Raw genomic sequence first — 13,695 nt, 5'->3', positions numbered from 1 at the left:
TTACTATTTCAAACAACATTCAGGGACTAAACATGTCCTGAGTGACTGTTTTTTACTTTTGTTATGCAGTGTTCTCTGTTGCTCAAATTATACACAGACTCCTATTACATGTGTGTGATTTCATACAACTAAAAAAAACCCCAAACTAAAAGTTGTCCAGCCTTTTGATCTACAGTCCCCTTAGTTTCAAGGAAATGGAGGCTTTGAAGCAGTGTTCCTCAACTCTTGTCACCCTGAAGACTGTCTAGGTCTGTGTACTGAAAGGATGGGCTAACAAGTTAGTGTTACTTTTAATATCCTCTCTTGCAAATGTCAGAGGACACTCAACATCTTTGCTTAGGCTCCAGTACAGGAAAGCACTTAAGTGCCTTCTTAAGTCCTTCTCCTATCAGAAAAGCACTTAAGCATATCCTTTGCAGGACTTCGTATTTGTTGAATAGACATGCTTTGCAGAACTTGGGCCTTAGTTGTGAGCATGTGTTATCTTTCTTGGTTTGTTTTTCTATTTTATAACACTAATATTCCTCAGTGAATTATGTGGACTTTGGTTTTTGGCTTTTACTTAGGTATTGATTTTTTTTTCCCCTTTAAAATTAAAAGCAAATCCAAACAGGGTGCCTCATGTTACAGCATACAGGAAATAGGCATCTGATTACTCATTTGTCAGTTGTTTCTTAACGTATATGATGCATTCCTTTTTTTAAAAACATCAAATAATAGATCTCGATTTTAAATATTTGCAATGACATGATGTTCAGTTTCACCTTTCAAGTTTCCATGCTGGCAACATCTAACCAATCTAATCTTGACTTGCCTGTGGTTTAACAAATTAAGAGTGGTTGTTTTTGTTGCTGTTGCTTTTTCTGAAATCTACATAACCAACCACATTTTGGCAATTTATCTTCCCAGTACCATAAATATTGGAGAGGGTCAGAAACAGTAATGTTTCCGCTTGGAACATTGGCAAAGGTCCCATGCCCTAGTCTCGTTTTGAACCAGATAATAGAGTCACCACCTTTTGTTAAATGTGGAGCAACCCTCTTACTATCAGTTTCAGAAATATGAAAGCAGGTACTGTATTGACGATATTCCACAGAGGAGTCTGAGCAAAATCCTTGCCTAATGTATTGATTGTAAGATGTTTCTGTGAACATTGTAACGCGTTCCTCGCTTTCCATGGAAGAAAGAAGTCCAGTTGTATGTTGGTCAAATTTCACCTAGGAAATTTCACATACCTTTATCCAAGACACGGGTGTTGGCATTTGTGTCTTTGAAAATCTCCCCATGTTTTCAATACATCCCTAAATAGGCCTAATGTAGGATTCTATGGAGCAGCCCAAGCTACCTAAGTAGTCTTCCTAAATCTAGTCTGCTGTCTGTTACCCCTAGGGTGACCAGAGGTCCCGATTTTATATGGACAATCCCGATATTTGGGGCTTTTTCTTATATAGGCTCCCATTACCCCGCCACCCCCGTCCCGATTTTTCATACTTGCTACCTGCTCAGCCTAGTTACCCCAAGCCTTGAAGTCTGCACTGGGTATTAATTAGGTCACTTGCATACCACACACCATTTTTGTAAACATTGGTTTCATCTTGTATTTGTGCTATTTCTCTTCCATTATTTTCACTGGTGCCAGCAGGATTCCCTGGTAAATGAGAAATCATTGTGTTTCTCAGTGGGAGCATCCTGTACAAATAAAAAGGCAGCAGCGTAAATCATTTTACAGTGTATGCTGGATTCTAAGACTCAAAATATTCAGCTTCCCTAGCAGCACAAACACAAATGGAATCAAAGGAATAAATTGTCCCGTGTTCTTGATTGTCTGAGTTGAGACGTTCACCAGAACAGGTCTTTTATTTCGTAATTGCCGAGTATTTGCTCTTCCTTTTTAGGAGGCAAAGGCAATGCTTTTATCATCTCATTTTAATGTGTATTGTGCTACCAAATCGCCACGTATTTAAGAATAGGAGATTCATTAGCAGTGATATCAGTGGAGTCACAATGGAGTAATGCAGTGCTGAATCATCTTGTGGCCTCCACACAGACTACACTCATGCGTGAGGAGTACATGATAAAGTCCTTGGGAACTGAGTTGTGTGAGGAAAAAGAAGGGAACAATAGAAGATTTAGGGTCCAATCCTGCTCCCCTTATTCTGGCAAAATTTCCTTTGACTTCAGTGGGAGTTTTGCCTAAGTAAGGAGAGCAGGATGGGGCCCTCCGGTCATACAGATTAGAGCAATTGTTTGTTCTGCCATTCCAGAAACCTGTTTCGGTTTGCTGCCCAAGAATCTTTCTTAAGTATAAATCATAATCATAGCGCTACTAACCTCCAACTAGCACAAAGACACTGATGGTTGAACTTGTTCAACCAAAGCTATCTTCTGTGGATGAATCAGAGCCAATGAGTCTATTTATTAGATTCAATGCTATGGAACAAGTGAAACAACTGGAATTGCCTTTTGTCATGCATAAATTCTTCAGCCTACTGTGATGAATTGGAATGATTCAGAAATTGTGGGCCTGATCCTCAGCTGGTGACAGTCAGTCAGATAGTTCCACTGAAATTAACTAATCTTCTAGTGCTTGTAAATGAGAAACCACAAGAAAACAAAGTATTGCTCAAGTATTAGGTGAGCAGTCATAAGTTTGTTTTTTTCCAGCTAGGCACATAAAAGTAGTTGGCGGTCCGTGGAGTACTTGCTGTTCATGTGCGTTTGGGGCCTGCTCCTTATTTCCAGCTGAGAGAATCAGACCAGGCATTAGATGAAGGGTGAAATAAGCAATAACAGAAGGTGTCATAAACTTCTCTTTTTTGCTTCAAAGACAGCTGAAAATACATACCTATTTCCCAAGTATTCCTCCTCCATGTAAGTAGTTCCTGTAGCTGCCACAGGGATGTTATTCAGTGGGTAAGGAGGGTGGGTAGATGTCCACAAGGCATCTTGACATTCATTGGTGATTGAGGCTGTAAAAATGTTTGAGAACCTCTGTTTTATGCCATTCACCTAAACCGGAAAACGATGAGATGATGATCTTATAAATTGGATGCATTATGGCTGGAAGAGTAGCAGTCTCATGCATGGAAAAAGGACATATACACTAAAGCCCACATTTTCAAAAGAGGACTTTGATTTTGTAAGCCTCCATTTTTGGGTGCTCAACTTTAGCCAGAAGAGGCCTGAATCTTCATTGCCATGCACCTTTTGACAGGGAGCAAAGAGAGTATAAAATGCTACCAGCACACAAGGATAGCACTTCACGCTCACTGTGCACTGGTGTCACTGAATACACACGGTGGAAGGCAACGGAGAATCAGGTCTCAAGGGTGACTTTCAAAAGTGCAATGCACGTGACAGCTCCCACAGGGAAGCACTCAAAATCGGAGGCCCACATTTGAAAATTTGGCCCTAACTGCTCAAACTTTAATGCTGTTTCGTTGCCAATTGTATTCCTTGCACCTTGTTTCACTGGTATTTTAATATGCACTATAGTCTACAGGGCTCAAAATAGTTAGTGCCATCTCTTAAGTGTAGCCAGACCTGTCTGATGTGACTTTTTGGTTTTACGTAGTACCTCCTATGGAAGATGGTAAGGAACAAGAGCCTGGGATGGACAACAATATTTCTCTGGTGCCTTTTGAGAGACCTGCTGTTATAGAGAAGCTGACAAGCAACATGGGAAAGCGTAAAAGCTCCACCCCACAGAAGTTTGTGGGTAAGCTTGAGAGAGCATTTTTATTATTCTTAGTGAGTAGGAATAGGTTATTTGTTAACTCCTAAGAACAGTCAAAAGATCAAAGGGGAAAACTGCACTCTCAGAATTGAGCGTGATTGGGGAGGGCGGGCAGGGGAAACAGTTGAGAGATGATTAAATCAAAGCAGAAAACAACCTAAAAGTGATTTGAAAGTGACTGAATTACAATACTGTCAACCCTAAAACTCATGAGTCAGGGCCCCAAAATCTTGAGATTTTAAAATATACATTTTGGGTCTTTTTCTTTACCTTTTGGTGTTTGAGCCTTTAGGGTGCATTTGGGTCACAATTTCGAACTTTTCTCTGCCATCATGAGGGCTAGAGACTTGTTTAGTGAAAGCTGAGATTCTCATGTAATCACCTGACTCTGGGAGCTGGAGGCTAAAAAATAAACCCTCAACTAACTCAAGACTTGTGATAAACCTGTGAGAATTGGCAACACTGAAATTACCTCCCTGATATGCATGGGTGTGAAAGTGACACGTTGCAGCTTTTATTAAAAGAAGCCCCTATTCCAAATGAAACAACACATTTCTTGATCCTTCAGAGCTCATACACAAGTTATTGGGTTCAATACATGGGATAACTGGGTGAAATTTAAGGACATGTTGCACAGGAGGTCAGATGAGATGATCTAATGGTCCCTTCTGACCTTAAACTCCATGAAACTATGAAATACAAGACCGCATCGGACCACTTTTATTTATTAGCCATTTATTTTAGAATCTCTGGCCCAGACTTAACTGTTTGTATCTAGGTTTCCTATACCTCAGAATGTTAAGGAGTTCTTGTTAAACTATAGCACAAGATGCTGTCGTAAACATTACCCATGTTAGGCTGTAGCTTGTGGCTTTATGCTGCAGCTCACATTGTTGTGGAGGTTGGGCGACATTATGCTACAGCAAGAGCACCTGCTGGTGTTTGGACTGGGACAGAATTCTTCTGGGGAAGTGCATGTCACAGCAGTGACTCCACTACGCTTTAGAAAGGGGTAACATATGTTTTCCACCCCCAGTATGAGGCCCGTCTTGCTGGTGCAGAATTTTCAGGGCTCATACTCTCATCCCGTCCACTATGAGGAGTCTAAGGGCTGGTCCACACTAAGCCCCCAGTTCGAACTAAGATACGCAACTTCAGCTACATGAATAACGTAGCTGAAGTCAAAGTATTTTAGTTTGAACTTAAAGGTACTTACCGCGGGTCCACACACGGCAGGCAGGCTCCCCCATCGACTCCGCCTACTCCTCTTGCGGAGCAGGATTACCGGCGTCGACGGCGAGCACTTCCGGGATCGATTTATCACCTTTAGACAAGACGCGATAAATCGATCCCAGAAGATCGATTGCTTGCCGCCGAACCAGCGGGTAAGTATAGACGTACCCTAACACTGACAGCAGTGCTAGGCTCCTACAGTGCATCACTGGTCAAGACTGTGCTGAGTTCTTTGCATCTCCTCTCTCCTGCTCCCTTTTGCACCAGCACAGGGTCAGGAACAATGTGACCCATAAAGAGAATGTTGTGGAGTTTTCTTTTTACTTGGGTTAAAATTAGCACTTCTTGGATAAAGGCATATGTTTCCTGGGATTCTTTTGCTTTTGTTGCCTATGTGAAAAGTGGTCTGAAGGGATTAGTGTGCATAAGAACTGGTGCAGAGGCACTGGTATTGTTTAGTCCTCAATACAACAGTTAGGTGCTGAATTGGAAGGGGGGGAAAAGGAGTGGGTTCTCCACCCACAAACCAAACTCTGACCACTTGAGATGGTACAACATGACCCTACTCACAGTAGATCTTCCTGATATGATCATCCCTCTCCTTACATGCTTTGATCAACAGTGACATAGTTAACATTGTTGACACTTAAATTGTCATCATTAGACTTCAGGATTACAACCACAGGTGAAAGGAAGGAGGGCAGGTCACACCTCTTTCAGAGCTGTTGTTTCAGATTATCCGCAGACTCATGCAGACATTATTGCTTTGGTGGCACATTTTTAGGATTCTTTTTGCAACCATAAGGCTAGAGAGAGACTTAAAACAAAATCTCAAGCACACTATGAAATCCACCAGAGGAAAAACGTCCCCATGAACCAGCACCATTTGCTCCTTTGAAGTTCACTGCACGGATCGAGATAACTCTGAGTCATCCCCATGTTCTGGGTGGCTTAAACTAACTGAGTTCTTTTAAAATGTAGATTGTGGACTCTGTAGAACATAGAGGATTCATTTTGTCTACCCACTTGTGAGAACCCCAAACTATCATTGTCTTTAAAGGCCTGCTTAGTGCTTTGAAATCATTGGATGGAATACATTATAGAAGTACAAATGGTTATCATTATCTTGGGTAGATTTTTTTTCTTTGTAAGATTGAGACTATTCACCTCTAGGCCCAACAAATCCACTGGCTCTGAGAAAGGGTGGAGACGGGGCCAGTGCTACCACTAGGCGAACTACGCAGTGGCCTAGGGCGGCAAGTGGTTGGGGGCGCCCGGGGCTGTCCTCAGGCATAGGCAGCTGGGTAGGGCACCTGAAAATTTGGGGCACCACTGGGTCTTAATGTCCACCCTCCTGGTTTTCCTATCCCTGTTCTGACCCTTCCTGCCGGCTCTGAGTCTTCCTGGGAAGGGGATCTAGTAGTTAAAAGAGAAACAGTCTCCAGCCTGCCAGACCTATTAGCACAAGACTGAAACTGTTAAAGAGCCATTCAAGGAGTAATGAAGACATTTAACAGGCATTTGCCAACCCGCAGGTATCTACTGTCAGTTTCTGAATGTACTGACAAAAACAGTTGTGCATGACTGTCATATTTACTCAGAACATGTCAGTCTACAGGACCTTAGTGTAAAATTTGCTTTAAAAATATTTCATTAGTGAGTTGGTGACGATTATAAAATCACATCTCTAAAAAATCCTTGCATAGATTTTTAGATGCACAATCATCTTTAGCCTTAAATGCTTGGATCTTCAGACATATGGTTTTTTAAATAAATTCTTCAAAAGACCACCCTTATCTAAAATACACATTTTAATTATTATAGTAAAAAAACTTACTTCCAAAGTCTTCCTGTCCTTTCTGTCCATCCATTTCTCCCTTCACCCCCTTTCTTCCCCCCCCCCACCCCAATTGAAGGAAGCAACAGCCCTTTGCTTCCAGATAGCTGAACAAAGAGTTTCCCTTTCTTTACTTCTGACTATCTGATGAACTAGTTTTAAGCAAAATCAGTACCTTAGTAAGATATAAAGTCCTTTGTTATCCCTAAAATTGGAAACATATTTTTTAAAGTTGGTGAAATTTCATAAACAGGTGTATTGTTATGGAGATCACACACAGTAAATGAGTGTTCCCTTTTTCTAAAAGCAATGAACATTGTTATGAACACACTAAACCTCTGTGACTGATTCATTTAAAATAATGTCTGTTTCAGTGGGTTAAATATGATTACTTTATGAAGGCTTAAGAGTACATTTTAAATGTAAAATCAGCTTAGAAATACTGATTAAGAAAATGTAAAACAGAGAAGAGCTGCATCATGTATTCCATAATATTTAATGTCGTATTCAGCAAGACAGCTGACTCACCCTTACTACAAAGTTTTTGCAAATAAATGTCTGACAAACTTCAGGGCATATCAAAAAACCTGTGACTGACATTTTTTTATTCCCAATTTTAGTGCTTTTAATTAGGTACCTTCTGCATGTCCATTCTGCGTGAGGGAGAGGGTACAGGGGTCTCTGTGGGGAACTGTGACTCTCCGCCACAGTGAGGCGGGCTGGGCGTCTTGTTATTCTTTCTGTCTTGTCCCTCCGCCCCCTCAGGCTGCCGTCGGGCAAAGGGGCACCAGCTTAATAATACTGCATAGGGCCCCATAAATCCTAAGGATGACCCTGGGGGCGCCAAAAAGTGGTGCTCTGGCTCGGCAGGGAGAAGCCGCCTTCCGGAGGCACCAGAGAGCCAGAGCGTTGGTTTGCGGGGGCGGTGAGCCCCAGCCAGGGAGGAGCTGGCGCGGCACAGGGGAGCAGGAGCCCTGCAAAGGCGGTGGCACCGCTAGCGGGGAGCAGCCGCGCCCCCGCCTCTCCTGCCCAGGCTGCGGCCTGGTGCCTGCCCCGGGAGCTCCTGCAGGCTGCAGCAGATGCATGCGGGCAGAGGCCCCCGTGCGCCCCCCAGATCCCCCCTCGCCACACTCGGGCTCTACAGCTCCCGGGCATGTGAGCCGCCGCCTGGGGGCAGGGCCCTGAGCCTGCTCCGGGAGGGGCAGCGGCAGCTCACACTCCCAGGAGCGGCAGAGCCTGAGCACCGTGAGGGGGGAGCCAGGGGGATGCACGGGGGCCTCTGCCCACATGCATCTGCTGCAGGAGCCCCCAGAAGGCAGCTCCTCCCTGCCTAGCTGCTGCAGCGGCCCAAGCCTGGCAAAGCCACTGAGTGGACTCGGGGCGGGGGCCGCCGGGGTGGGGTGGGAAGGGCTCACAGGGGGGCTGTGCACCCTCCAGGAGAGTTCAGGGGGCGGGGAGGGGGGAACCTGGTCTGGGGAGGAGCCCCTGGGCACGGCTGGCCCCTGGGCACGGCTGGCCCCTGGGGTCTATAAAGGCTTGTTGGGATTTGCCCCTCAATGAACCAATGTTACGGGGCGAGGGGGCGCAAGGTGGAAGTTTCACCTAGGGCGCAAAATATCCTTGCACCAGCCCTGGGTGGAGAGGATGGCAAGTTATAGCCTCTGGTGACACCTGGTTCTTATCCAAATCCAGCTGTGGGGGGAAAAGGAACATACTGTATTGATATTAATGATATCTTATTGTTCTGACTTTCCCGCTCCCCTGGGATTGCTGTGCATGAGTTTAAAGGCAGTAATGTTTCATCTCTTCTGCAGGTCTTCTTTTCACCACACTTACCATGACCTCACTTTTGGTCCCATTCCTTCCAAATGAAATACTCAGGAAGACTTGACGACGGTCCCCTTGCTCATTGTAACATTTCCTGTGCACACTGCAAATGTGGCACTTCTTGAACACCGTATAGCGGTATTTAGGAGAAGGTCATGAAAACATACGCTTGAATTTTCCCATGCTGTATCTATCACGGCTTTTCTGCACTTTGTGGTCAGCAGTCTCTGAGGAGCCTTGGTTATGGACCACAATACGTGCGCTCTGGCTGAAATTTCAGAAGGAAGGGAAGTGGTATGCTGCAAATGGTGCTAGTAATTGCTGAGAAAGAGAATGGTTGCACCCAGTGTTGAGGCACAGAAGTTCTTGAGAGATCTGTTGAAATAGTGGAGGTATACAAAATAATGAATGGTAAGGAGAAGGTAAAGAGAGCACTTCTAGTCACTTTCTCTCCTAATACAGGAACAAGGGGATCATCAATGAAATTAAAAGGCAGCACATTTAAAACCGATGAAAGGAAACACACTTCCACACAATGCACAATTTGATTGTAAACTTCATTGCCACGTGATGTCGTTGGCGCTAAAAACTAATCAGGATTCAAAAGAGGATTGGGCACTTGTATGGTTTATAATAATATTACAGTAAGGATTAAATAATACACAAGAGTTTCAGAAGAGATTAAAAACTCTCATGCTTTAAAGCATAAGCCAACCTATAGTTAATGGGGGTAAGGAAGAAACTTTCTCCGTGGTCGGGTTATTCCATAATTGCCTATGCAGGGTTTCTTGCACCTTCCTCTGAAGCATCTGGTACTGAGTTAGGATAGTGGCTTAGATGGAGCACAGGTCTCATCCAGTATTGCAGTTCTTATGTTCCTTGATCTGGCTATAAATATATGGTTTGTTTGGTAATACACAGTTAAGATAATTAAAGGATAAACTGTTTCATCTTTCAGTTAATGTAGAGTGAGCATAATTGGAATGGAAGATCCCATAATCCTAACGAAACTCAACAGATAAATCTGACAAGTTACTTTTCAATACTTATTTGACCAAGAAGAAATTATTTTAAAATGAAAGCCATGTTAATATGTGTTGAAATGGGTGGCAAATGTTTCTTTTGTATTGTGTGGCGCATATGGTGAATTAAAATGTACTGTCCCTGTACATTTTTGCATTATTATTTATTTTTGTATGTCACGTTCCCTTTTAAAACTCAGCCCAAGATCTTTACAGTTACGGTGATACATTCTGGTTCGTAACTGAAGGAACAGAGCAATACAAGTGCTAAGCAACTCGAGTGTTTGCTTTAAGTCTGGTGGAGTTATTAAATGAGGCATGCGAAAGGAACCAAAACAAGGTCTGAGGAGCTCACCACAGAGCAAGATAATAATCACAACTGGCAGCACTTTCAGCGCAAGGATATAATGTCAATCTAGAAAATCCTGCAGTTGGTAAAGCCTAAAAAGAGAGGTTTTGAAGGCAACCAACCAACCAACCTAAAACCTATCGCATATAATTAAGCCAATCATTTTCCTGTGCTTTACCTCTCCTCATCCTGTTTCTCTGACATCTATATTGTTGAGTAAATGGGGTATTTTCAGCTCCTGTTTTTGTGTGTGTGTGTGTGTGTGTGTGTGTGTGTGTGTGTGTGTGTGTGTGTGTGTGTGTGTGTGTGTGTGTGTGCTAAATTATAACCTCACTGTGGTCAGCATTGGAGAGCCATAGTAAAGCTCTGATTCATCCAGGTGCTTTAACTTGTTGCCTGATTTGAAGCACATGAGTAATGACATTGAAGTCAGTGGGACTATTCGCGTGCTTTAGATTAGGCACATACATAAGTAGTTTGCTGTCTCAGGGTCTGAGTTCTCAAGCATAAGTGATGTGCGGACTCTGAGAATATAACCCAGGGTTTCTCAAACAGGGGCCGCCGCTTGTGTAGGGAAAGCCCCTGGCGGGCCGGGCTGGTTTGTTTACCTGCCGTGTCCGCCGGTCCGGCCGATCGCGGCTCCCACTGGCCGCGGATTGCTGCTCCGGGCCAATGGGAGCTGCTGAAAGCGACAGCCAGTACGTCCCTCGGCCCGCGCCACTTCCTGCAGCTCCCATTGGCCCGGACCAGTCAGTGGTAAATTATACCTTATAGACTTGACTTATGTCAGCGAAAGTGATATTCATTTAGCCTCTGCTGTGGATAAACTAAACTAAGACACTGATATAACAAAATCACATATCCTGATATATATATATATATATAGATTGTGTTCTCTAAAAGAGATGTTTCTTTCAGCCTGAATAATTGAGTGAAATGCAAAATTCAACCCCAACCTAGGACCTGTGGTTTCAGCTCAGCCTCCCACTACCGGCATCCACTACTGCAGTCTATGGGCAGATGCAACCACCCTTCACCACTTCTGCAGGCCACTGCATCTGCACACTTGCAGGTCTGCAGGTTTGTTAGGCCCCAGTATTGCTGCCCTGTATGGCCATTGTTTAGACAGCCCCCTCAATACAGCCCCACTGTGAGGTGTGAGACATGTTACGTGTCTCATACAGGTGCCTCTGCATCATGGCTGATTTAATCTTATGTTGAAAAAGAAAACACCTTTGGCCTGATAATCAGGTGGTGTAAACTGGTGTAGCTCCATTGATGTCAATAGAATTTCGCTCTTTTCCATCAGTCGAGGAGCTGGTCCCATATTTCCTCATTTGGAGCACAGAGGACATCATCTGATGGTTTCCAGCAGGTCTGGAATTCATACTAGCCATAGGCTTATCTAGAGTGAAGACTCAAGACTGCCTGCATGGAGGGTGCAATTCCATCCCTGGGCAGAGGGCTCACATAAGTTCTTAAGTGGCATTTGAATGGTGCCTGGTGCTGTCCCTCTGCCCAGGGGTGAATTGCACCCTCAGTCAGGAACACAGCCGGTCATCTGTAGAGGGCAGTGAGGGATTTTTTTTTTCCCCAGTGTATTCTGTGGGTTTGGGTTGGTTGTTTGGTTTGGTTTGGTTATTGCTCACTCCTCTGAAGCATCAGAGATGGCCATGACTACAGATGGACACTGGATGGGGTGGTGCTCTGAGGTGGTACAGAGCTTTCACCTCCCCCTCCCCCTAAGGTTCTCCTCTGGCTGGTTCTTGTTTACATGTTCAGGGCCTAACTGATTGCCACATATGGAGTTGGGAAGGAATTTTCCCCCAGGTCAGATTGGCAGTGACCTTGGGGGAGTTTTGCCTTCCTCTGCAGCGTGGGGCAGGGATCGCCTGCTAGGATGATCTGGGTATATCTCACTTAATCCTTTCCCTGCCACTGCAGAGGCCTAGGCACCGGTGCACCTTGGTCCCTCCTGTTTTTTGCCTGTGGCCCACCATAGTTTAGTCCCCTGAGGGCTGTAATACCTTGGTCTAATTGTGGTTGTTGGGCCTAGTGTGGAGACAGTTGGGTGGTGTGTAGTGGCCTGTGATATACAGGTCAGACTAGAGGATCTGATGGGTCCTTCTTGCCTTAAACTCTATGACTAACACAGGGTTTTTCTCTATTACAGTTGAATGTTTAGGTGACTTTCTTTTTCTCATTCATTTTGTTCTTTCCTTTAGGTGAAAAGATCATGAGATTTGGCTATCCAGATATTCACTTTGATATGAACTTAACCTATGAGAAAGAGGCTGAGCTGATGCAGTCTCACATGATGGACCAAGCCATCAACAATGCAATCAACTACCTTGGAGCTGACGCACTTCACCCCCTGATGCACCACACACCAAGCACAATTGCAGAGGTGGCCCCAGTCATCAGCTCAGCTTATGCTCAGGTCTATCATCCTAACAGGATAGAAAGGCCCATTAGCAGGGAAACAGCTGACAGTCATGAAAACAACATAGATGGCCCTATCTCCCTCATCAGACCAAAGAGTCGACCCCAGGAAAGAGAGGCCTCCCCCAGCAATAGCTGCCTGGATTCTACTGACTCGGAGAGCAGCCATGAAGACCGCCAGTCCTACCAAGGAAACCCTGCCTTAAATCCCAAGAGGAAGCAAAGCCCAGCTTACATGAAGGAGGACACCAAGGCTTTGGATGCCACAAAGGCTTCTAAGGGCTCTTTAAAGGATATCTATAAGGTCTTCAATGGAGAAGGGGAGCAGATTAGGGCCTTCAAATGTGAGCACTGTCGAGTTCTTTTCCTAGACCACGTCATGTACACCATCCACATGGGTTGTCATGGCTACCGGGACCCATTAGAATGCAACATTTGTGGGTATCGAAGCCAGGACCGCTATGAGTTCTCGTCGCACATTGTTCGAGGGGAGCACACATTCCACTAGGCCTTCTCATCCAAAGGGGACTCTTATGAAGTAGAAGAACTGCACATGAAGAAGTACTGCACTTACAATCCCACTTTTCATTGACCCACCTTTTGTTGTTGTTGTTGTTTGTTGTTGCTGTTGTTTAATTATTATTATTAACCTTATTGTATGGACCCAACCTCAGTCTCTCTGCCCAGTTTAAGAATGGAAGGAAGGAAGGGAAGGGATGTGAGAGTTTTGTGTTGTTGCTGTCATTCTGTTTTGGTGATCTGTCTTGCATATTTTGTGGGAATTGAAAGGCAGTCCATTTCTGTCACAGTTAGCTGTACATCATGTCATATGTTGGGTATCGCTCAACTCTGGTAGCTGCTTTAAAGTCATAATGAGTTCCCATCCAATTGTAGATTAATAATTTCAGGCAAATAGGTAGAAACATTTCAGAGGAAAGCCCTTTCAAATGTATAGCTATGGTGGGGAAGATGGGGGAGTGGGCAATTGTATTCTACAGAATGAACAATTATTTTTAAAGCAAAACTCTTTTTTTTATTTTAGGGATTTAGGAGCACGAATCAAAGTCAATATTCCTTGCAAAATTACTTCCGTGGCTGAGCTATGTCCATGGCTTCTGTGTTTACTTCCCCTGTGGAATGTATACAATATGTATGTGTAACACTGTACCACATAACAAGAGTTTAGTTTCATAAGTCTTGGGGCCTCCTGTGGTAAGTTTGAGGTTCTGTGATGTTATTTTACTTAACT

General features: G+C 44.2%; 1 protein-coding gene across 5 annotated transcripts in view; it reads left to right on the top strand.

Annotated features, from left to right (window-relative positions):
* The window catches only part of IKZF2 (IKAROS family zinc finger 2), a 136,843-nt gene extending 123,889 nt beyond the window's left edge, over window positions 1-12,954 (top strand). For all 5 annotated transcript variants that reach the window (XM_029910565.1, XM_026647786.1, XM_026647785.1 and 2 more), the window contains 2 exons: window positions 3,575-3,718; window positions 12,230-12,954. In XM_029910565.1, the coding sequence (XP_029766425.1) occupies window positions 3,575-3,718; window positions 12,230-12,954 (869 nt within the window). The remainder of the gene's footprint in view (window positions 1-3,574; window positions 3,719-12,229) is intronic.
* Window positions 12,955-13,695: the final 741 nt, after the last annotated feature.

The sequence above is a fragment of the Terrapene carolina genome, unplaced genomic scaffold (assembly GCF_002925995.2).
Source record: "Terrapene carolina triunguis isolate 2854851 unplaced genomic scaffold, T_m_triunguis-2.0 Scaffold62, whole genome shotgun sequence".
Taxonomy (NCBI): Eukaryota; Metazoa; Chordata; order Testudines; family Emydidae; genus Terrapene; species Terrapene triunguis.
The sequence above is the reverse complement of the archived record's forward strand: the minus strand, read 5'-3'. Positions and strand labels throughout refer to the sequence as shown.